Source organism: Leucoraja erinacea, chromosome 2, assembly GCF_028641065.1.
Source record: "Leucoraja erinacea ecotype New England chromosome 2, Leri_hhj_1, whole genome shotgun sequence".
Lineage (NCBI taxonomy): Eukaryota > Metazoa > Chordata > Chondrichthyes > Rajiformes > Rajidae > Leucoraja > Leucoraja erinaceus.
This window is the reverse complement of record NC_073378.1, coordinates 120,395,297-120,420,184: the sequence shown is the minus strand read 5'-3', so window position 1 is coordinate 120,420,184 and position 24,888 is coordinate 120,395,297. Positions and strand designations below refer to the sequence as shown.

Sequence of the window (24,888 nt, the reverse complement as noted above, 5' to 3'; positions counted from 1 at the left end):
CGGGTCGCCGGTAACTGCGGGCGGTTTAGCTCCGACCCTGGAACTACCCCTGGCTGCGAGAGGTTAAGATGGAGTGTGATAGAGGTAATTAAAAATATAAATGGTCTAGACAAGATAGAAAGAAATACTTCCTTTTGCAGAAGGGTCAAGAACCAGAGGACATGGAATGAAGGTGATTAGCAAAACAAATCCAAAAGTGACACATGGAAAAATGTTAAAGCTGTGGTGGGTTGGAGTCTGGAATGTACTGTGAGGAGGAGGAAGAGACGAATTCAATCATGGTGTCCAAAAATGAACTGGAAAGGAAACTAGAATCTTAGCTAAGAGAGAATACGGGGAGTGGGATAACTTGCATAAAGCCAGTATGTAATTTTCTATAATTCTGTAACTAAATTCACACCGATAGAACATATTTTATGAAAGACATATGGTCTATCATAAAAATCATATAAATATTTTAGCTTAATATTCCACAATAACTGAAACAATTTAGAATACATTTGTAATCAATGTGCAGAAAGAAATGATTGTGCTACATTCCTCATCAGATATCCTGCTGATTATCTCACAAAAAAATGGTTTACTACACAAGAGAACAGGGGAGCTGATGATGCCACTGAAATGATATTCTTGGCTGAGTCCTTATTTTTAGAAGCAAATAACTGGAAAATGGCATGAAAATACATACATCATAAATTACTTACAAAACTTTCAGAAAACGTAATCCGTGTTTTGTCCGAAAGAGATCCCTTTGTATTGCGAACAACTTGTTGTTGCTTATATCACTTTTGGAAGAAAGGATGCATTTTAATTTATATATTTTTCTACAATTTAATATGTTTTAAATTAATTTTAATATTTTAATTAAACTTACATCAGTTCAATTTCTGTTGTAGGCTGGAACATATAATCTGCAATAAACCTAATCGAATTGTGGGATAAAAACCTGTGATATAAACAAAGGAGAAACATTAAGGAATACCGAGTTCCGTTAAACTTATGGTCCTTTAGTCGACTGAATAATCAAAACACTCCATACCAACAAACACAATTGCCTGCAATTTCCTTCACTCAATCCCAAAAATAATGTTGTAAAGATGCACGTAAAGATTAACTCAGCCCAGAATGATTCCTTATTGTATACTCTTCTGGAAGTCTTTTCACTGGTCAAGAAATTCAACTCTTGATTCTTAGCTTTTTTTTTCATTTGCACCATCATACTTTTCTTGGTATAAAACTCACCCTAGTAGCAGTGTCCAAAATCAGCCTCAGTCTTGATTTCATATGTCCAAAAACATAACAGTTCTTATTTAGCCACAGAATAACCAGATTTTCCCAAAGCTTTTCCATTTCAGGAGCCAACATTCAAAATTAATAATTTATTATTACTGAGATCTGTGACCTCCTGTAATCTCAAGTAAAGCCTTGCAAATGCACATGGACTGCTTTACTCATGTGGGTCAGGGTCATGGTTTCTCAGGATTTTACCAACCTATCCTAGGGCATACAGAAACTGGCAGTGGCTGTCGGGATTTATCACCATCTAGACTTTGCGAAGCACAGGCATTCATTTAGTGTAATCATCTAGCATTGTTTATTAAACCTCTTAGGCCAACAGGCCTCTCCATCAATCACCTGCTGGAAATGCCTGGCTGTACATCCAAAAGGTTGTTGCCCCTTCCTACCTGCCCCGTCCCCTACCAGCTCCTGCTCAATGGATGTGTTTCAAGCTGCCCGCTGATGTGCCATTGGCTCGCGACAAGCAGTCTTGGTCAATCCTACCTGGATCTATGCAACATCTGTTCATTAGTACCATCACTGCCGTGTGATTAGACTATTGCTGCTTGAACTCAAGTAGAGTAAACCTCCAATAATGTGGCTAACACTACTGATTTGCCATTTGACTCATCATGTACTGACTCCCACATTCCTCGTAACACACTGGTGCCCTCATTCCTAGTCTTCAACATTTTCAGAGCCTATACCAGTGGGGACCTTTAACACATCCGAGCCCCAATTCACCCATCCCTTTAACAAAATGACCCTCCTTTCCCGTGCTACCTTTAAATTTACTAGGGCTCTGTTGTCATACATCTATGAAAATCACCAGGTTCTGTTTTAAGTGCTCCCTTTAAATTAACCAGTTTGTTGGAAACTATTGTGTAAGATCTAAAGAAAGTGGATCAAAATTTTATTGTAGCATTGAAATCATAGAATTGTATAGCACAGAACGGGCCTTTCACCGCATCGTAACTATGCTCATAATCAGGCCTATCTATACTAATCTAATTTGCCTGCGTTAATTCCATATTGCTCTATGCCTTGTACCAGTATATACCAAGTACCTGTCCAGATGCCTCTTACATGTTGTTACTACTCCAGCATCTGATATTCAGATATCAACTGCTCTTTGTGTGAAAAAATTAACCACCCTTTAAACCGCCTCCCTCTCACCTTAAACAAAGCTCTCTAGTTTTCAAGATAGTAAAGACTATGACCATCTACCCCATCCATAGCTATTAATTTTATATACTTCCATCATGTTATTTCTCAGCCTTCTTTGCACGATGAAACCACACCCATTTTATCCATTTTCCTTGTAATTTAAGTCCCCCAATCTAGGCAACATCTTTTCTGCAACTATTCTAGCTTAATTACATAATTTCTGCACTGTGGCAACAGGAACTACACACAATATTTCAAGTGTGGTCTCAAAATTGGAACATGGCATCCCAATTCATGCACTCAATGTCTCAGCCAATGGAAGCAAATATACCCTTCTTAGATGACATAAATAACCCCAATTAAAAAATTAACCCCAATGAAAATAAGTGTTAACATATTCAAAAGTGCAATGGAAATGCAAATCATTCTTCTTAACTGGTAGGTAAAAACTACCCAGCCGCTCTGACACAAAGCAGTTAACCTTGAAATCAATCAGAGATGGAGGCTGCAAATGAAATTTCACAAGGTATTCTAAATGCTCTTGAAGTGCTCTAAAGGATTAAAATATAATGAACTTTAAATATAATGAACTTTTAAAATGATCCGTGCAAATCATTAATGGTTTGGAAGTATTTACAAATCAACCAGGAGGAAGGGTGGCATATTATCCATAAGTAAGGCTTGAGTTATTCAGCTTTAAATGATGGCAGTTTAAAAAAATCACCTATGAAAGCTGAAAAAAAATGTTTTGTCTTAAAGCAATGATAAATCTACACATTGGCAATAAATTTTAATATACTAATTAATCCAATTAAAAACAAGAAGTTGATACAATTTCCGAACGATTTTCAAATAAACAAAAACACCAAATTTTGCTTAACCATAATAAATGAAAAACACCCCTGAAATGACTGAAAAAAAAAGCATTATTCATGCACAATACTTTCAGGTGGCATTACACAAGCAGCAAACTTTATTTAATACTTATGTGGTCACACATATTGCATGGCATGGCATGGCTTGAAACTACGTTGTACTTCGCATTGACCCGGCATAAAGAAATAAGTTAACCTTTGTGCTTTTTTGGTTCTGATCATAGGTTTAGTGAATTGTCTGGTCTTACTAAGCTTCACATCTTAATACACGACTGAAACCATTTCCAGCCCCAAAGAAGAGAATAATGTTTAATTCATCAATAAAAATAATTTCTATAGCTATTTGGGAAGACAGCAACATCTATATAAATAAAAGTCTCATCTTGACCACTTCCTGTTTGCGCTGTATATTAATTTTAGAAAAAACACTACTCTATATCGCTATAATTTTTGGCCATCTTACTCACAAGTCCTCCTCCGCTGAGGCAGCCCCGAGGATTTTTCTGATCGATGAAAAATAAAAAAGTTATCTGTGTTTAAAAATTATTGAGATCAGCTGATTGGTCCTCTCGCCTGTCAATTACCATGATGAAAGTAACACCCCTTCTGGGGGGGAGGGCAAGACTATAAAACCCTGGATGCCTGGATGCGAGTCAGTCGCTCTGAAAGATTGCGAGGGAGAGGCCACAACTCTGATTCTGCTGTGAGCCTACTGAACTGAGTCTACCCTTTATGCGCTTTATGTGGTTATGTGCTTTATGTGGATAACCCTTTATGTGCTTGCAATAAATGATTTCATTAGCCAGCAACGTGCTTGCAATGAATGATGATTTGTTAACCCTTAATGTGCTTGCAATAAATGATTTGTTAGCCAGCAACGTGCTTGCAATGAATGATGATTTGTTAACCCTTTATGTGCTCGCAATAAATTAGCCCTTAATGAAATGATATGAGTTGTTTGGCCTGCCCTGTGCTTGAAATTGAAATGGAAATGGAAATGGAAATGAAAATGAAATTAGTTGTTGGGCCTGCCTGTGCTTTTGCTTTGCCTTTGCTTGAGTTCATCTGAAATGAAAGCAATTGGTTGTATTGTTGGCTGGCCTCACCTGCCCTGTGCTTTTGCTTTTGTTTTTGCTTTGCCTTTACTTTGTTTGATCTCACCTGAAATGAAAGCATTGTCTTGTTGGATTGTATTGTTGGCTGGTCCCGCCTGCCCTGTGCTTGACTTGACTTGAAATGGATTGACTTGACATGAAATGGATTGAAATGGATTGTTGGCCCTGCACTCACAGTGTGCTTGACCACTTGACCCACAACACCCATGCTAGCGCTCCAGGACCTCCCCCCCCCCCAGCCACCAATATTGGAATTGATGGTGGTGGAATATTGCATTAGGGGACCAGCCCTCCCGTGTGAACCTGGGACCCAACGGGTCCCACTTAGTCTAATTATTTTTTTTTCTTGTAGAGTCCATAACTGCACAGCCTTTGTAAACAGGTAATAGGCTTAGAACTGCCCCGTATTTTCTGACATTCTCTGTATCTTTATTGAAAGCTTTTATTGAGAGATGCAATTTTGATTTATTTAGTTCTTAATTAAACTTTACAAGAATGCTCGAAAGTAAAATTAACGTGAAATGCAGCTCAGTTGTCTTGTATGATGAAGCAAGAGAAAGACAAGCTGAAGCTGTCAGAAACATTTGGACAGTTTAATGCAGAGATCTTGCGGAGCTAAAGCAGGGTGGGAGCAGTGGCGGACTGACCAGGGTGTCAACTTGCCCGATGGCAAGTGGGCCCCTGATGAAGTGGGCCCCCTATATCAAGTGGGCCCCTGACAAAGTGGGCCCCTTTTGTCTCCTGGCAATCAATATTTCTAGACCCAGTCCGCCACTGGGTGGGAGTACTTTCAGCGAGAGCAAAATTGGGGTTGGGCAATAAATCCTGCCCTCCCAGTGATGCCTAGACCCTGAAAAAGATATTGTGTCCTGTAAAGGTCTAGCAATTCATGTGTTTCTTTGGATCACCATGAAACACACCAGCATGGTCTAATGTGTCGGTAGATAAATGACAGAATGAGTTAACTCCCAAAAAGTAAAGCTCAAATTTATTACAAAAAACATAACCATTATACTTGAGAGGTTTACAAAGTGTAGACCCAAACACATGACACAGTGAACATAAAACAGTACAGCACAGGAACAAGCACTTCAGCCCACCATGTTTGTGTCAATCATAATGCCACTAAAGCCCACAAATTAAGGTAACAGCTTGCATCCTTTTTAACTTAATGACATCGTTCCATAGCTGAGCAAAGCAAAATACACACAGTAATCTAAGTGTGGTCTCACCAACTTATTGTACACCTGCATCATGTCCCAACTTTGTATTCAATGGCCTTCCCAATGAAGGCAAACACCTTCTTCATCACCCTGTCCAATTCAGGGGACCATGCACATGTACCCCCTCATCTCTCTGTTCTACAAGACTCCCCAAGGCTCTACCATTTGACTTTGATAAGTATGAGGTGTTGCCATTTGGTATGTCTAACCAGTGTATGACTTACACTTGACTAAGTCATACACTGGTTAGACATACCAAATGGCAACACCTCATATTTATCAAAGTCAAATTCCATTTTCCATTCCTTGGCCCACCTTCGCAACTGATATAGATGTTGTTGTAGACTAAGATATTATTCCTCAATTTCACTAAAGCACGAAATATAGCGTCATTTGCAATTTTACTAACAATGTTAATTACATTCCCATCCAAATCGTTATTATAGATATTTAACAACAGCACCAACCCCCGCAGCACTCCACTGGTTAGTCTTCCAATCAGCAGAACAAGTCTTTCTCCTTCTTTCAAGCCAATTGGGTCCGAAGAAATCATTCTCATGAAAGATGAGAATTGCAATAAGATTTCAGACTTAACTGGCTCATTGGACAAGATGGCTATCACTGAACCCTCCTACCACATGAAATCTTGGGCAATGGTGGAAAGACAAAAACCTTATAGTGGTGTAGACTCCATAAATATCCACAGACTCAAATGATGGCAGAGCCCAGCACATCAGAAGCTTGAAATATTTGCTACTATTTTCACACAGAAATGCTGGATAGATCTCAACCTCTTCAACATGCTCTTACTGAAGCCAGTTTTCTGCTAATTCATTACAGTCCACATGATAGGGATAAACCACAAAATTATAAGCCACTAAGCGTTGCTTCAGTGGGAGAGAAATTATTGGAAACGATTCTTAGGGATAGCATTTAATCACATCTGGAGAAACATGGACTTATGTCATTTTGGTCAGGGATGGTCAGTTGGGCTTTATGCAGCAGACATGTCTTAGAAACTTAACTGAGCTTTTTGAGGTGATGAAAATGATTGATGAGGGAAGGGCTGCGAAGGTTGTCAACTTGGACTTTGTAACACATTTGACTAAATTCCTCGTGGTGGGCTGATTCAGGCACAAGGGATCCTCAGAAACTTGGTACAGGTAGATTGGATTCAAAATTGGCTTGGTCATAGAAAACAGGGGATAGTGGTGGAGGGGTGTTATTCTGATTGGAGGCTGTGACGAGAGGTGTTCTGTAAGGATCGGTGTTGGGACTTCTGTTGTTTGTGATATATATAATGGTTTGGAAGAAAATCAAGATGGGCTGATTAGTAACTCTGCAGGCGGTATGAAAATTGTTGGGAGTTGTAGAAAGTGAGGAAGGTTGTCAAATAATTTAGTAGGATATAGACCAATAGAAAATGTGGGCTGAGAAATAGCTGATGGAGTTAATCCTGCAAAGTTTGAGGTGTTGCATTTTGCGAGGTCTGCATTGATATACAGAGAGATCTTGGGGTGCAAGTCCATAGCTCCCTGAAAGTGGCAACACAACTAGATTGGGTGGGAAGGAAGATGAATGACATACTTGTATTTATAAGTTGTGTGTCGTTCTGGTCACCACTCTATAGGAAGGATATGCAGGCTTTGGAATGGTTGCAGAAGAGGTTCATCGTGATGTTGCCTGGATTAGAGAGCTTGAGCGGTTGTACAAAGGTGAATAGATTTTGCTGGAGCACTGGATGCTGAAAGGACTACCTGATAGTTGACAGAATTATAAAAGGCATAGATAGGGTACTGTAGATAGTCAAATTCTCTTTCCCAGGATGTAAATGTTTAAAGGAGATTTGTGAGGTACTTTTTTTTAACGCGAGTGGTAGGAGCCTGGAAAGTGCTGCTAGGGGGAGGTGGGGGACTACACTGTACTCTTTTGTAAATCATTTGTTGCTTCTTGTATTATGTTAAATGATTTGTTGTAATTACAAATCACTCAGTATTAATGTGGATAGAGAACTGGCTGGCAAACAGGAAGCAAAGAGTAGGAGTAAACGGGTCCTTTTCACAATGGCAGGCAATGACTAGTGGGGTACCCCAAGGCTCAGTACTGGGACCCCAGCTATTTACAATATATATTAATGATCTGGATGAGGGAATTGAAGGCAATATCTCCAAGTTTGCAGATGACACTAAGCTGGGGGGCAGTGTTAGCTGTGAGGAGGACTGCAGGGTGACTTGGATAGGCTGGGTGAGTGGGCAAATGTTTGGCAGATGCAGTATAATGTGGATAAATGTGAGGTTATCCATTTTGGTGGCAAAAACAGGAAAGCAGACTATTATCTAAATGGTGGCCGATTGGGAAAGGGGGAGATGCAGCGAGACCTGGGTGTCATGGTACACCAGTCATTGAAGGTAGGCATGCAGGTGCAGCAGGCAGTAAAGAAAGCGAATGGTATGTTAGCTTTCATTGCAAAAGGATTTGAGTATAGGAGCAGAGAGGTTCTACTGCAGTTGTACAGGGTCTTGGTGAGACCACACCTGGAGTATTGCGTACAGTTTTGGTCTCCAAATCTGAGGAAGGACATTATTGCCATAGAGGGAGTGCAGAGACGGTTCACCAGACTGATTCCTGGGATGTCAGGACTGTCTTATGAAGAAAGACTGGATAGACTTGGTTTTATACTCTCTAGAATTTAGAAGATTGAGAGGGGATCTTATAGAAACTTACAAAATTCTTAAGGGGTTGGACAGGCTAGATGCAGGAAGATTGTTCCCGATGTTAGGGAAGTCCAGGACAAGGGGTCACAGCTTAAGGATAAAGGGGAAATCCTTTAAAACCGAGATGAGAAGAAACTTTTTTCACGCAGAGAGTGGTGAATCTCTGGAACTCTCTGCCACAGAGGGTAGTTGAGGCCAGTTCATTGGCTATATTTAAGAGGGAGTTAGATGTGGCCCTTGTGGCTAAGGGGATCAGGGGGTATGGAGAGAAGGCAGGTACGGGATACTGAGTTGGATGATCAGCCATGATCATATTGAATGGCGGTGCAGGCTCGAAGGGCCGAATGGCCTACTCCTGCACCTAATTTCTATGTTTCTATGTTTACATTAGTAGTAGCATGACCGTTTCTGAGAGGTGATGCTCAACATCCGAACTATTATACCCACCCTTGAGAGTTTCTGGCCCCATTAGATAATAGATATCAAGGATGACTACTTAAACTAAAACAAATGCCAAAGATTTTCCATATTCTGTTACTGTATGACATATCAGAATGCCATTTTGGCCTATTGTGTTAGATCATGGAGCAACCCCATTTGCACACTAAATTTCCAGTAGTCTATCTGCCCCACATTCCAAATCGAGAGATGAACAATTTTTCCTCAATCTTTACTGACAAATCATTATCTCGTGAGTCATACCAACTAGAAACTTGTTAATACTGCGATTACATGCAGGCTGTACCGTGGTACATTTGACAATAAAGTACCATTGAATCAAGAGAACGGGTGCTCTGTAGTAAGTTACTCATCGACTAACTCCTAAACGCCTTTCCTTGACATACAAGACAATAGCCACAAATTTGATAGAATAATCCACACTTACCTAGATAAATGCAGCTCCAATAACAACTTCTATTCACTTAGTTCCTTTAACATAGAAAAAAAATCCCAAGTCACTTCACAGGTGTGTTGTTAAGTAGAAAATATAATACCGAGTAATATAAAAATATATTAGGAGAGATGACAAAAAAAATCATCAAAGTGGTAGGTAGGTATCTTTAAAGAAAATAGGATTGAAAGGTAGAGAAATTTAGGAGAAAATTTTAGATGAAATGAATTCACAGCCGAAGGCACAGTTGCCTACAGTGGAGGAATGATCAAATGTCTCCACGGGTTAAAAGATAAGAAAAAATTACAAAGACAGATTTAAAGATAAAGATAAACAAGGAACTGCAGATGCCGGTTTACAAAAAAAAGATAAAGCGCTGGAGTAACTCAGCAGGTCAAGCAGCATCATCAGTCTAAAGGGTCCAGTTCCAAAATGTCACCTATCCATGTTCTCCAGAGATGCTGCCTGACCCACTGAGTTACTCTAGCACTTTGTGGTTTTGCTTAAAGATGTTGCTTGATGAGCAACCTGTATAGATTTACAAGCATTGAGGTGATGGCGGACAGGATGGTGCAACAAAGGGCACAGACAGAAAAAGCTTCTATGATTTCTAGTTTATAGAGAGCTGAATGAGGGAATGCATTGGAATAGTTAAATCTGAAAGTAGCAAGGACATGAAAAAGTATTTCAGCAGCAGGTAAACTGATGCAAAGCCAGAGTCAGGAGATGAAATTGGACAGACTGAGACAGCAGGCATATAAAGTATGAAAATGAAATCAGGATCATATATGACACTGAGATGGTAAACAACCTGGTTCATTCAGGTAGTTGCCAAAGAGTCAATTTAAAGGAATACCTGTAACAGGGAGCTGTCGTCATATGCTTTCCTGATAATTAATTGGAGGAAATTTCTGCTCATGCAGTCATGATTGTTGCACAACGGCCTGACATTGCAGAAATAATAATGGGATTAAGAAGCTTGATGACGTCAAGCCATTTATCATCATTTTTCAAAATTCCATCTAATGCTTGTTTTCAGATGTTGCATACATCTGAGTAATAGGAGAGAAGCAAGATTAACTTCTCGCGGAACCCCAGAGGTAACAATGTGCATTTGATATGCCATTACTGGGATTCTCCAGCCACAAGCAGACTGATAAGCAAAAAACTGCAATACTGGAAATCTGAAATATACAAGAAAATGCTGGAGAACAGGTTCTGAGGACAACATTTTCATGTCAGTGGTTCAAAGTTGTCTTCAGTTTGGTTAACGATGTTTCCTCACCACCATAATTGACAAAGTTCATCGCTACATTCAATTTCATTTTCTATACTTCCGGCTGTCACCACTTCGCCTTTTTTCCCAGGGAAAGAAGACATTGGTTTTCCTCACATCCCACCACATTTAACAGGTGCATAATTTCCACTGTCTTCATTGAAATCCTTCCCACAAACACATCTTTTCTTCTCTCCCCATTCATCATTCCAAAGGGATCATTCCCTCTGTGTATGCCAGGTTCGTTCTTCCATCTCCTCTATTAACCCTTCAATTTCTCGCATCATCTTTCCATCCAACCATAAGAGATGCAACAACTATTATTTCAACCTCCAGAAACTGAAACAGAAACAACCCTTCCTTGTGAAATAGTAATTAATTATCTGAGCTTTCAGTTGCCTATCTCTTTATTCTACCAATCCATGTTGATATCATCTTTCCATATCTATATAACTAAGTCTCATCTTGACCACTTCCTGTCTGTGCTGTATATTGATTTTAGAAAAAACGCTACCCTATATCTTACTCACACAGTCCTCCTCTGCTGAGGCAGCCCCAAGGATTTTTCCAATCTATGAACAATAAAAAAGTTATGAGTGTTTAAAGAATCTTGAGATCAGCTGATTGGTCCTCTCGCCTGTCGATCACCATGATGAAGGTAACACCCCTCCGGGGGGGAAGGGGCAGGACTATAAAACCCCGGATGCCTGGACGTGAGTCGGTCACTCTGGAAGATTGCAAGGGAGAGGCCACAACTGTGATTCTAAGCTGTGAATCAACTGAAATGTGAGTCTGCAATGTACTTGCAATAAATGATTTGTTAGCCCTTAATGAAAATTCAATGAGTTGTTTGGCCTGCCCTGTGCTTGAAACTGCAATAGAAATTGAAATGAAATGAAAATGCAATGAGCTATTTGGCCTGCCCAGTGTTTGAAACTGCAGTGGAAATGGAAATGAAATGAAAATGCAATGAGCTGTTTGGCCTGCCCTGTGGTTGAAACTGCAGTGGAAATGGAAATGAAATGAATGCAATGAGCTGTTTGGCCTGCCCTGTGCTTGAAATTGCAGTGGAAATGGAAATTAAATGAAAATGCAATGAGCTGTTTGGCCTGCCCTGTGCTTGAAACTGCAATGGAAATGGAAACCAAAAGGCCCGTGCCAGGCCAGGACAAGTCCAGAAAAAGTGCCTTTTACTGAGATTTCACTCCAATTTTATTTTAAGTCCCTTCAGCCCATCTGGCCTGTACTAGCCTAGGAGGAATCCCTTCGGCCCATCGGTAGTATTCCGCCTGTAAGTATTAAACCTCACCCCAGTATTTTTCTCCCTCCCTTCATTGGCTCCCTCCTTCATTGCTGTGATCTGCAGACAAAAATGAAAAATGTCTAAAATTGATTCTCCACCAATTCTCTTTCACAGAGTCTCTCACCTGTTTTGGGCAGAATTTCTGGCAGTTTCTGAGCTGCCAGCCCACCAGGCCTGAGTGACTGAGCTGCCAGCCCACCAGGCCTGAGTGACTGAGCTGCCAGCCCACCAGGCCTGAGTGACTGAGCTGCCAGCCCGCCAGGCCTGAGTGACTGAGCTGCCAGCCCGCCAGGCCTGAGTGAATGAGCTGCCAGCCCAAGAATCCATTCAGCCCACAATGTCCATACTGGCCCTCTGGAAACCAGCCCCTTCGGCCCACAACACCCATACTAGCGCACCAGAAAGCCCACCCCCCTCCCCTCACCCAACCCCCCACTGCCCACCAATATTGGAATTGGGGGAGAGGTGGAATATTGCGTTGGGGAACTAGCCCTCCTGTGTGAACATGGGACCTAATGGGTCCCACTTAGTCCAGTTTTATCATATTTCCTTATGACATGTTAGGCAACATTTGGCTGATCAAGTCAATGCCAGTTCTCAATCCCATCAATCCCATTCCACCATTTACTTTCCTGCAAAACATTATTTCTCATATGCCCTTCAAGGCACCCTAAATTACCCATCACCCACCTATACTATGTAATTTACAGAAATTCACTAACTTGCCATAGAGCATATCTTCGGAAAGTGGAAGAAAACCAACATACTTGAAGCTAACCCAAGTAGTCACAGCAAAAACATACAAACTCTATACAGACAATAGACAATAGGTGCAGGAGTAGGCCATTCAGCCCTTCGAGCCTGCAGGTCCATTCAATGTGATCATGGCTAATCATCCCCACTTGAGGTAGTTTTGAAGTCAGGATTTGAAGTCAGGATTGAACCAGATCATTGGAGCTGGGATGCAGCAGCAGCATCTGTGCACTACTGCCATGCCTTTTGACTTCCATGAAGTTCAAGACAAGTTTAAGGAACATACATATGAACATATAATTTAGAGGGTGTAAGCCATTCCGCCCCTTAAGATGCTCAGCCATTCATGACTGATATGATTGGAATTTCAACTCTGCACTCTCACCAATTTCTGGTAATGTTTCATCTCCTTGCTGATCAAGAATCTGTCCCTTTGAGCTTAAAATGGTATTCAAAGACTTTGCCTCCACGACCCTTTGAAGAAGTGAGCACCAGAGTTTCACAATCCTATGAAATAAATCATCTCATCGATGCCTCAAATGAGTGAGCATTGATTTTTAATCCCAACGAAACATTCTCTCTACATCTACGCTAACACGACCCTTTAGAATCATTGACGTTTCAATCAAGTCAGCTCTCACATTTTTGGGAGTCTGACCAATCTTTATTTATGAGAATCTCACCATCACAATTATCAGTCTATAAACTTCCGCTAAACAGCTTCAAAAACATTTATATATTTTTTTAAGTTCAGTATTTTAAAATAGTGATATAGATTGATCAACAATGATATTCAAAGGAATATCAACTTGGGTATTCAAGGGGAGCTAGGTGACCATGTGCAAAAGTCACTAATGTGCAGGAACAGGTAAGAGTTAGGAGGGTAAAAGGTCTGTTGTCTTTGTTTTTCCAAAGCATTTTAATAGCAGAGTAAATGTCTTTCTGCAATTATATATGTGAGAATGTGTTGAGAGTATTATGTATTGTTTTTGCCTCCTTGCCCCCAAAAAATATACTTGTCATAGAGCAAGTGCAGCAAAGAATTAATAGTTTGATTCCTAGAATGATGGATTTGCATGAGGAGAAAATGATTAGACTAAGCATATATTTGGCCCATCAAGTCAGAAGAATGAAAAATGATGTAATTGAAGCTTACATAATCCTAGGAGGTTCAAGAGAATGGATGCATGGTTGAGGAGTCGTGAAATGAGAAGTCGCATATCAGAATAAAGGCCAGGCTATTTAGGACTGAAATGATGAGGAATGTCTTAATTTAAAGGATGCCCTACAAAAAGAAATCTTTTTGGTGCAGGAGTAGGCCATTCAGCCCTTTGAGCCAGCAGGTCCATTCAATGTGATCATGGCTAATCATCCCCATTTGAGGTAGTTTGAAGTCAGGATTGAACCAGATCATTGGAGCTGGGATGCAGCAGCAGCATCTGTGCACTACTGCACTGCCTTTTGACTTCCATGAAGTCCAAGACAAGTTTAAGGAACATACATATGAACATATAATTTAGAGGGAGTAAGCCATTCAGCCCCTTAAGATGCTCAGCCATTCATGACTGATATGATTGTAATTTCAACTCTGCACTCTCATCAATTTCTGGTAATGTTTCATCTCCTTGCTGATCAAGAATCTGTCCCTTTGAGCTTTAAATGGTATTCAAAGACTTTGCCTCCACGACCCTTTGAAGATTTGCATGAGGAGAAAATAATTAGACTAAGCATATATTTGGCCCATCGAGTCAGAAGAATAAAAAATGATGTAATTGACGTTTACATAATCCTAGGAGGTTCAAGAGAATGGATGCATGGTTGAGGGGTCGTGAAATGAGAAGTCGCATATCAGAATAAAGGCCAGGCTATTTAGGACCGAAATGATGAGGAATGTCTTAATTAAAAGGATGCCCTACAAAAAGAAATCTTCAGAATTATCTAGGTGATGTGTGGAGCACATATGTCATGGAAGTACAAGATCAGCTATGGTTTTGATGAATGGCAGAGCAGGCTGAAAGACCAGATGGCCTGCTCATGCTCCTGAGTCTGATGTTCTTATCTTGTAAAGGAGACCAATACCAGATACAGACTCCAGATGTGGTCTCACAAATGACCACCATAACTGAATATAACCTTAGCAACCCTTACTTCACATGTTTAGAATTGCCCTTATTTGAGTTTCATCTTAATTTGTATCTGGAATTCTACACTTCTACACAATATTTTCTGAGGTTCCTGTACTACAAGAAATCTTATTAATGTTACATGTGACCGAAAGTAAAATATCCCAGGTATGTTCCATTACATCACCCTCATAACAAACCCCTGATGTACTCCACAAATTATTCCTCCTCGGTACTATTGCCAGTTTGATTAGTCCAATTGCAGACTAAAAATCACACATGAAAATGTTAGTTCCCTTCTTATATACCTTTTATTTTCCTATTTTTGCTTTGTCCTACTGTATAAGGCATTGCAATGCGTACCTACACCCTACCCCCATCCATATCCTTTCCCCTGCTATTCTTTATTTTCACTAAAACCAATTCAACATCACGATCCATTGTATCTATGTCACTGCTCACCATCACATTGTTACCCTGATTAACAATACTACTCCAGCTCTTTTTCCTTTCTATCTATTATTTTGGCCTGTCAGATAACCTGGAATATTGAGTTCCTTGTCCTGTTCACTATGCAACCAAGTCTTTCAGTTCTTGTTGATTTATTAACCACGTGCACTGGGATAAAACATTCCCAAAATACAATTTCTCTATAGTAAAGTAAAGTATCCTTTATTATAATTCCTAATATTTCAAAACCATTTATTTCCATTTGTGCTAATAGTTTGATCCAATCATTTAGGTTCAGTTTATTTAGTATTTATGTTTCACAGGCCCCGATGGCATCTCGGGGCGAGTACTTAAGTCCTGTGCTACGCAGCTAGCTCTGGTGCTCACTACAATATTCAACCTCTCCCTGGACAAGTCTGTGGTCCCTGCTTGCTTCAAAAAATCCATAATTGTACCGGTACCAAAAAATGCCTCCCCAGCCTGTCTGAATGACTACCGTCCGGTGGCCCTCACCTCGGTAGTCATGAAATGCTTTGAGAGGCTGGTGAAGAAACACATCTGCGCCTTCCTCCCTCGCAACATGGACCCGTTACAATTTGCATACCGTCCGAAACAGACCCACGGACGATGCGGTCACCCAGGTTCTGCACACCGCTCTCTCTCATCTTGACAGCCAGAAGGGGGGCTACGTGAGGATGCTGTTCATCGACCAGTTCAGCCTTCAACACGATATTCCCCACCAGACTGGCTGAGAAGCTACTGGAATTAGGGATCAACATAAGTCCTGTGTGCCTGGGCCCTGGACTTTCTCACCGCCAGGCCCCAGGTAGTCAAGAGGGAATACATCGAAGTCCCTCACCCTGAGCACAGGATCGCCCCAGGGTTGCATCCTCAGCCCCCTATTGTACTCCCTGTACACACATGACTGTGTGGCTAGGTTCAGCTCCAACTCAATAATCAAGTTTGCTGATGACACTGTGGTGGTGGGCATGATCTCAGACAATGATGAGAAGGCCTACCGGGAGGAGGTGGCTGATCTGGCACTCTGGTGTCAGGACAACAGCCTCCTCTTGAACATCAAAAAAACTAAGGAGCTGATCGTGGACTTTAGGAGGGCACATCATCTGAGGACGTGCACACCATTGGAGATAGATGGGGATCCTGTGGATAGGGTGAGCTGCTTTAAATACCTGGGAGTCCACATCTCTGAGGATATGACATGGACATCACACGCCGCAGCACTTGTGAGTAAGGCAAGGCAGCGCCTTTACCACCTCAGGCAATTGAGGAAATTCAGAGTGTCTCCGAGGATCCTCCAGTGCTTCTACTCAGCGGCTGTGGAAAGCATCTTGTCCGGAAATATTACAATCTGGTTTGGGAATTGCTCTGCCCAGGACAAGAAGGCTCTGCAGAGAGTAGTGCGTTCGGCTGAACGCACTATGGGAACTTCACTCGCCCCCCCCTGCAGGAACTATACCTTAGGAGGTGCAACTACAGAGCCAATAAAATCATGGGAGACCCCTTCCACCCCTGCAACGGACTGTTCCAGCTGCTACGGTCAGGCAAACGCCTCCGTTGCCATGCTGTGAGAACGGAGAGGTTGAGAAGAAGCTTCTTCCCAGAGGTCATTAGGACTGTAAACACCTATCTCACCAGTGACTAACTCTACTGTACCACTCTACTACTTTTTTTTTTTAAATTGCTGTTTGTTTCCCTTTTTCCTTCCGCCCACAATATTTAATATGGAAAAGAATATGTGATTCTGTTACATTCTGTTTGTAGTTTGTTTGGTTGTTTGTTTGTTTGTCTTTTTGCACAAAGTCCGTGAGCATTGCCACTTTTCATTTCACTGCACATCTCATTTGTGTATGTGACGAATAAACTTGACTTGACTTGACTAATTTAACTATTTTTACTATTGTTCTAATACTGTCAAGTTCCCCGTTTCTTCCTGTCATATTCTAGGTATGTTGCAAAGCCTACCTGAAGGTCGTTAAAAATCTGTCCCAGCCCGTGTGCGCGATTTTGGCGCCGTTTAGAGGGGGGCGGGTTTAAAACGCGATTTTCCCTAGGCTGTTCAAATCGAGGTTTTTCAGCCTAGTTAATTATTAACGAAAAATCGCTGGAAGATTCCCTCGCTTGAGCTATTATTAGTTTTAAGGGCTTTATTTAATTGTTATAGTAGGTTAAAAATTAACCTCTAAACCCGCGACCGCCGACAACGGGCCAGATCTCATACAGGGGAAAACGGAAGGTAGGCTGTTTATTTTTTACGTTAAAAAGGGCTTCTTAAGATCCCTTTATACAAAGTTTAATGTTGCGAGTAGCTAATTTTGGGCCCATTATATCCCGCAGTATTTTTCTGGGCATTTGAGGGCACAAATCTACCGCAATGTGAACGTTCTACACCAGCGCGTTCACAGGATCCCACTGGAAAGATTTAAATGGACATTCATTTACAGCAATTGAACGCTAAATTCCTTCCATTTGGCCTATAAATTAATGTAAATGAGATTTAAAAATCATGTTTTATTGTGAATTATTTGTGAATATTATTTGGACACTTAGGCTATTTAAAAATGTTAATCATTTATTAAGAAATGGATAGATGTTTAGATCTAGTAATTGAAGTTTGGAATTAGCTACAATTGGGTAACTAACTAATTATATGCTTTAATTCAGGTCATCCAAGTAAGATTATTTTATATTTGTTTCAGAATGCTTCAATTTATGATAACTGAAAATTTCATTCAGTTCTCTTAATTTTTAAGAAAGTTATGGGCTTTTGACTGTCCACGATCACAGCTTTTTTGTTATGTCCATAGAAAATCAATAGGGAACAAGATGCTAATTTCCGAGTATGAAAATGGCCATAACTTTTTAAATACTTCAGATATGAAAGTGAATTAGGTGTCAAATTAAACTTATTTTTATGCTTTATCTGATAGGATAAATTGCAGACTTGATTTTTTAAATCTCAAAATTTTGTAACATTGCTACATATTCTATTAATAATTACATACATTGCTACTTTGTTTTGCAGTATTAACCTTTTCATTTAAATGTATAATATTTCCCTCACAAAAAAAACATTCTGCTACCACTACAATCCCATAGTACACCCCACCACTTTATTTACATTTAAAACTTACCTACAATCAAAATTATCTGATTCAGGTTAGTAGCAGCCAGATAAAGGTAAAGTCCAACCCACTGGAATAGTGGAAATAAGGAAACAGGTCGAAGCACTGGAATAGGTCACCTCCTAGTAACTGTGCCAGCACTACTTCAATAGCATTGGTTGTGGACGTAGGTCAAATATCACGCACACCAACCTCTCTTCCATTTATTCGATTCACAATTCACGCTGTCTCAACAAGGCCACCAGCATAATCAAGGACCAGTCTCACCCCCACCACTCCCGCTTTTCCCCTCTCCCATCAAGCAAGAAGAACAGAAGTTAGAAAATGGGTGTCTCCAGATTTAGGGACAATTTCTTCCCAGCTGTTACCAGACAACTAACTGAACTGTCGTCTCACCAGCCTGAGTGCAGTCCTGACCTCCCATCGACCTCATTGAAGACCTTTTAACTTTCTTTAATCGGATTTTATCGGAATTTATCATGCACTAAATGTTATACCCTTTATCCTATACCTGTACACTATTGAACGCTTAATTGTAATCATATATAATTGTTTTTTGACTGGATTGCATGCAACAAAAAACTTTTCACTGCATGGTACATGTGACAATAGTAAACTAAACTAAACACAACAGGACTCTCTCACCAACTAAACCAAAATCAAAAGTTTTCATACATCCCTTTTTTAATCTTTCACGTTGCAATACATAATAAGATATAGGATTATTCAAGTTTTTCTTCAATGATTTCCCGCAAAATTATTGAATTATATTTGAATTCAAAATTGAAATAGAAATAAAATCCTAACATGCTAGAATGCCATTTAAAAAAAAAAGTGGCTGATTATTCTGGTGCATTCTAATGAATCATCCTAATATTTAAATAAATTACAGGGAAAAAAACATCAGATCATGCATTCTTGTCCTTTGTTCTACTAATGTGGCAGGACCTTCATTCATTTTAGTACGTTGAGTAAAAAACACAAAACAGGCCATTCTGCCAAACAGATAAATATTACAAGTTAACCTATATTCCCCTTCCAGCTATATTAGTATAATCTTTTATTCCATTCTTTTTTATCCAGCTTTCTCTTAAAGTATTATCCTCGAGGCCTTACTTCTCAACGAAATAGAGGATTCCAAATTCTACACACATTCTACCATATTCCACCCTGATATACCGTATCTGGATTTTCCCTCCGTTTTTTGGGAAGGACCAAATCTGGAGGTCATACGTGTGAAGAATGTCATTAATAATTTGAATAAGAAATTTAGGAGTGCCTTCCTCAAAAGAAATTAGAAAATATATTCTATCTTGTAGAGAAAATTAAGTTACATAGTGGATAAACTTTCTGGAAAACTATAGAAACAGCAATTTTACAAATAGGATTGAAAGAGTCATAGAGACTAAACACCAACATGGGTCTGTTTGTCAGAACTGTGCGTTTCTATGGTGTATAGTCAATGTAATCTGCGCAACGCAATAAAATGCTTATATTCTGTATTTGAAACCTGATTAACCTGTCAGCATTGACTTTGATTTTAAAAGCATATAAAGAGGATCTAAATGATAAGATAAGATCAATTTACAGAATTGTCCTTCACTTAGAATTATTATTTCAAATGTTATGGATTTTATTTCTTAAATTAGCATGCAGGATGCAGACATCATAACAATGGCATCACTGCAACCTAATATCATTTCTTTCTCAAAATGCATGAGTTTCCAAGTAATTTGAAAGGGTATTTACAGATGAAACATCAGGTGGGGGGAGGGATGTAGAGTCACATTTGGTCAGGCTTGGTCTGGATGAAAGATCAGCTTCCTTTTGTAAGCCAAATGTTTTTTCTTACAATCTGCATACATCATTCCACCATTACAAATACCAGTTTTTAAATCTAGATTTATTTGGTTAAATCATTTTGAGTGTGGCACGTGTTGCAGTGATTAGTGCTGATGCCCCACAGCTCCAGTAATCTGCATTTAATCCCAACCCCAGGTGGAATTTGTGTGGAGTTTTCATGTTGTCCATGATTTTATAAGATTGCTCCAGGTAATCTGGATTCCTCCTGCAGGTGGTTAATCGCCTCTTTGAGTAGTTTATTGGCAAAAAGAATAAATAGGAGTGCTGATGAGCATGCGTGAGAACAAAACATTTGCATAAATACAGGGAAATGAGGACAAGAAGAATGGAACTAATGGGATTGGTTCCCTAGGAGCCAGCATATTGGCCCAGTATCATTATTGGCTTCTTTCTGTATTGTTATAAATGCAAAAAAAAAAATTAAATCTCCGGGCATCTGTGATGGCATTTGAATTCTACACAGTACTGTAGCTGGCATGTGGTTACACTGTAGAATGTAATTTCCATGCTCTCACTGGCCGTGTGGGTTTTCTCCAGGTGCTCCAGTTCCATCTCCTATCCTAAAGACATGCAGGTTTATAGGTTAATTGGCTTCTGAAAAAAATGCCTCTAATATGTTGGGAGTAGAATAGAAAACTAGAGAAAGTCAAAAAAGTGAAGAATCAAAAATGTTTTATTGTCATATGTCCAAAAACAGAATAAAGACATTCTTACTTCCAGCAGCACAACAGATATGTAAACATAGTACTCAGTATACACCATTGTAAGAACAAAAGAAAGTTCAATATTTAAAAACAATATAGTGCAAAGACAAAAATAAAGCCCCACAAGTCCTTAGTGCAATCGAGGCAGTTTGTTGCAATAGTTCGTAGTGTTCAATAGCCCCATGATTGTTAATAAGATGCTGTTCCTGAACATGGACGTTACAGTTTTCAGGCTCCTTTACCTTCTTCTCGACAGCAAGAATGAAATGAGAACGTAGCCAGGGTGCTGATAATGCTGGCTTTCTTTCTCAGGCATTGTCTCCTGCAGATCCCTTTGATGGTGGGGAGGTCAGTACCGTGATGGACTGGGCAGTGTTCACCGCTTTTTGCAATCTTCTTCATTCCTGGGTGTTTGACTTGCCAAAGCAGGCCGCGACGCAACGAAATGCATTATATGCTCTCCATCGTATACCTGTAGAAGTTCAAGAGCGTACTCATCGATATACTAAATCTCCTTAATCTTCTAAGGAAGTGGAGGCAGTGAGGGACTATGAACTCCATAGATTTCCATGTCATTTCAACGGGTATTTACAGGTGAATCATCATAAGGGGATGTGAAGTCACATTCATTTCTGGATGAAAGATTAGCTTCCTTTTGGAAGGCTATTTTTTTTTTTTACCAATCTGGTTACTTAATTGTCACCATTACTACAGTGCATTCAGAAAGTATTCAGACCCCTTCATTTTTTCCACATTTTGTTACGTTACAGCCTTATTCTAAAATGGATTAAATTCTTTTTTTTTTTTATCAGCAATCTACATACAATAGCCCACAATAAAAAAAGTGAAAACAGGTGTTTAGAAATTTTTGCAAAATAATTAAAAATAACCGAAATATCACATTTACATAAGTATTCAGACCCTTTACTCAGTACTTTATTGAGGCACCTTTGGCAGTGATTACAACCTCAAGTCCTCTTGGGTATCACGCTACAAGCTTGGCACACCTGTATTTGGGTAATTTATCCCATTCTTCTCTGCTGATCCTCTCAAGCTCTGTCAAGTTGGATGGGGAGTGTCGATGCACAGCTATTTTCAGATCCCTCCAGAGATGTTCGATCGGGTTCAAGTCCGGGCTCTGGCCGGGCCACTTACGGACATTCACAGACTTGTCACAAAGCCACTCTTGCGTTGTCTTGGATGTGAGCTTTAGGTCGTTGTCCTGTTGGAAGGTGAACGTGTGCCCCAGTCCGAGGTCCTGAACGCTCTGGAGCAGGTTTTCATCAAGGATCTCTCTATACTTTGCTCCGTTCATCTTTACCTCAATCCTGATCTCCCAGTTCCTACTGCTGAAAAACATCCCCACAGCATGATGCTGCCACAATGCTTCACCGTAGATATAACCATATAACCACATAACATATAACAATTACAGCACGGAAACAGGCCATCTCGGCCCTACAAGTCCGTGCCGAACAACTTTTTTTTTCCCTTAGTCCCACCTGCCTGCACTCATACCATAACCCTCCATTCCCTTCTCATCCATATGCCTATCCAATTTATTTTTAAATGATACCAACGAACCTGCCTCCGCCACTTCCACTGGAAGCTCATTCCACACCGCTACCACTCTCTGAGTAAAGAAGTTCCCCCTCATGTTACCCCTAAACTTCTGTCCCTTAATTCTGAAGTCATGTCCATGAAGTAATTCTGAAGTATGGTATTGGCCAGGTGATGAGCGGTGCCTGGTTTTCTCCAGACGTGACACTTGGCATTCAAGCCAAAGAGTTCAATCTTGGTTTCATCAGGGCAGTGAATCTTGTTTAGGTGCCTTTTGGCAAACTCCAAGCGGGCAGTCATGTGCCTTTAACTGAGGAGTGGCTTCTGTCTGGCCACTCTGCAATAAAGGCCTGATTGGTGGAGTGCTGCAAATATAGTTGGCCTTCTGGAAGTTTCTCCCATCTCCACAGAGGAACTCTGGAGCTCTGTCAGAGTGACCATTGGGTTCTTGGTCACCTCCCTGAATATGTTAGTAAGTCTCTATCCTAAGGCCCTTCTCCCCCGATTGCTCAGTTTGGCCAGGCTCTATGAAGAGTCCTGGTGGTTTCAAAGTTCTATTTAAGAATGACGGAGGCCACTGTGCTCTTCGGGACCTGCAATGCTCCAAAAAATGTTTTCCCCAGATCTGTGTCTCAACACAATCCTGTCTCGGAGGTCTACAGACAATTCCTTCGTCTTCATGGCTTGTTTTTTGCTCTGACATGAACTGTCAACGGTGGGACCTTATATAGACAGGTGTGTGCCTTTCCAAATCATGTACAATCAATTTAATTTACCACGTAGACTCCTATCAAGTTGTAGAAACATCTCAAGGATAATCAATGGAAACACGATGCACCAAAGCTCAATTTTGAGAGTCACAGCAAAGGGTCTGAATACTTACGTAAATGTGATATTCAGTTATTTATTTATAATTATTTTGCAATAATTACTAAACACCTGTTTTCGCTTTTATATTATGAGGTATTGTGCGTAGATTGATGATTAAAAAAAATGACTGTAACCAATTTTAGAATAAGGCTGGAATGTAATAAAATGTGGAAAAAGTGAAGGGGTCTGAATACTTTCTCAATGCACTGTAATAGCAGATTTTAAATCTAGATATATTTGGTTAAGCATTTTGCGGTTGGAGGCGGTGCAGTGATTAGGGCTGGTGCCCTAAAGTAGTGTGGGCTTGGTGTGCCTGTTTCCATGCTGTATCCCTAAAACTAAATATAACCAAAAAGCCTTGATTGCAAATTGTCAAGTATAAAATCCTTTCACGTCATATTGAATTTGCTAGTTTTTTAGTCATCACCAAGTTGTCAAATTTGATCAAATATCAAACACATTGTCTCCTCACAACTTTATTATTCATAACTTCTTCTGATTATCACTGGAGATAGATTTTCTCATTTATTTTCCTTTTATCCTCAGTCAGTATTTCAGTGCAAGTTTACCTCTCATAGCCAGCAAAGCAGAAATCTGGGCTATAATTACTCAACGTTGCTAGTATTTACTGATAATTAACCAATGGGATGTTTTGAACTGCAGAATAACATGATGGATATTATTTCTCCTTTTCCCACCGTATCGTGAGATGAAACAATCTATTAAAATTACATTTTTGGGCGAAAATCAATTCAGTTAGTCTTGCACTTTAGGCACGCAAATTTAAGTAATACGGAATGCTATTTTCACCTTGCTGAAATGCAAAATCAAAAAATTACCATAGTTAACAAAACATCACATGCAATAAATAAGTTGTGAAACTTACAAGTATTTCAATCGTGAAAGACCTTCAAATGATTCTGGAATCAGATCCGTTAAACGATTTCCCTTTAAATTTCTGAAAGTTAATACATTTTATAATAAGATTTATAATAATAATAATAATATTTATTTATATAGCACTTTTCAACAAAACCAGTATTTGAACCAAAGTGCTTTACAGAGATTGATTAAATTAATTGAACAGATCAATGCAATAAATCCATACAAATCAAAAAAAGAGAAAAAAGAGAATAAGAAAAAAGACACAGAAACAGTACACTATAGAAATCAACATGAAACGTCCCCCCACAGCAGAATTCACTGTGAGGGAAGGCACCAAAAATATCCAGTTCTCCCCCTCATAGTCATGTAACAACATTGTTTTTAATTATCCTAAAAATCCCCTGCAACCATCACTAATTACATTTCTAATCTTTGAATCCACTAATCCATTTTAGTCACCATAGCTTCCAGGAGGCACAGTCAAGTCAAGTCATGCTGAGTTTATTGTCATAGGCACAGGTATGGCGAGGCTCAGGTACAATGAAAACAGGTACAGCATAACAGGCACATAGACACAGACAGCACACAAAAGCATAACTTACACATAAATTATAAATAAATTCCACAAGACCATCAAAATGAGAAAGACTGTGCAAAAAAAACAAGTCTCAGTATAACATTATACAATAAGAAA

At 39.8% G+C, this 24,888-nt stretch overlaps 1 protein-coding gene across 1 annotated transcript in view; it reads right to left on the bottom strand.

Annotated features, from left to right (window-relative positions):
• LOC129714939 (leucine-rich repeat-containing protein 70-like) overlaps window positions 1-24,888 on the bottom strand; it is a 110,453-nt gene that overhangs the window by 66,176 nt on the left and 19,389 nt on the right. Inside the window, exons 3-5 of the mRNA XM_055664746.1 lie at window positions 24,196-24,267; window positions 875-946; window positions 705-785 (exon numbers count right to left, since the gene is read on the bottom strand). Coding sequence (XP_055520721.1) covers window positions 705-785; window positions 875-946; window positions 24,196-24,267 — 225 coding nt within the window. The remainder of the gene's footprint in view (window positions 1-704; window positions 786-874; window positions 947-24,195; window positions 24,268-24,888) is intronic.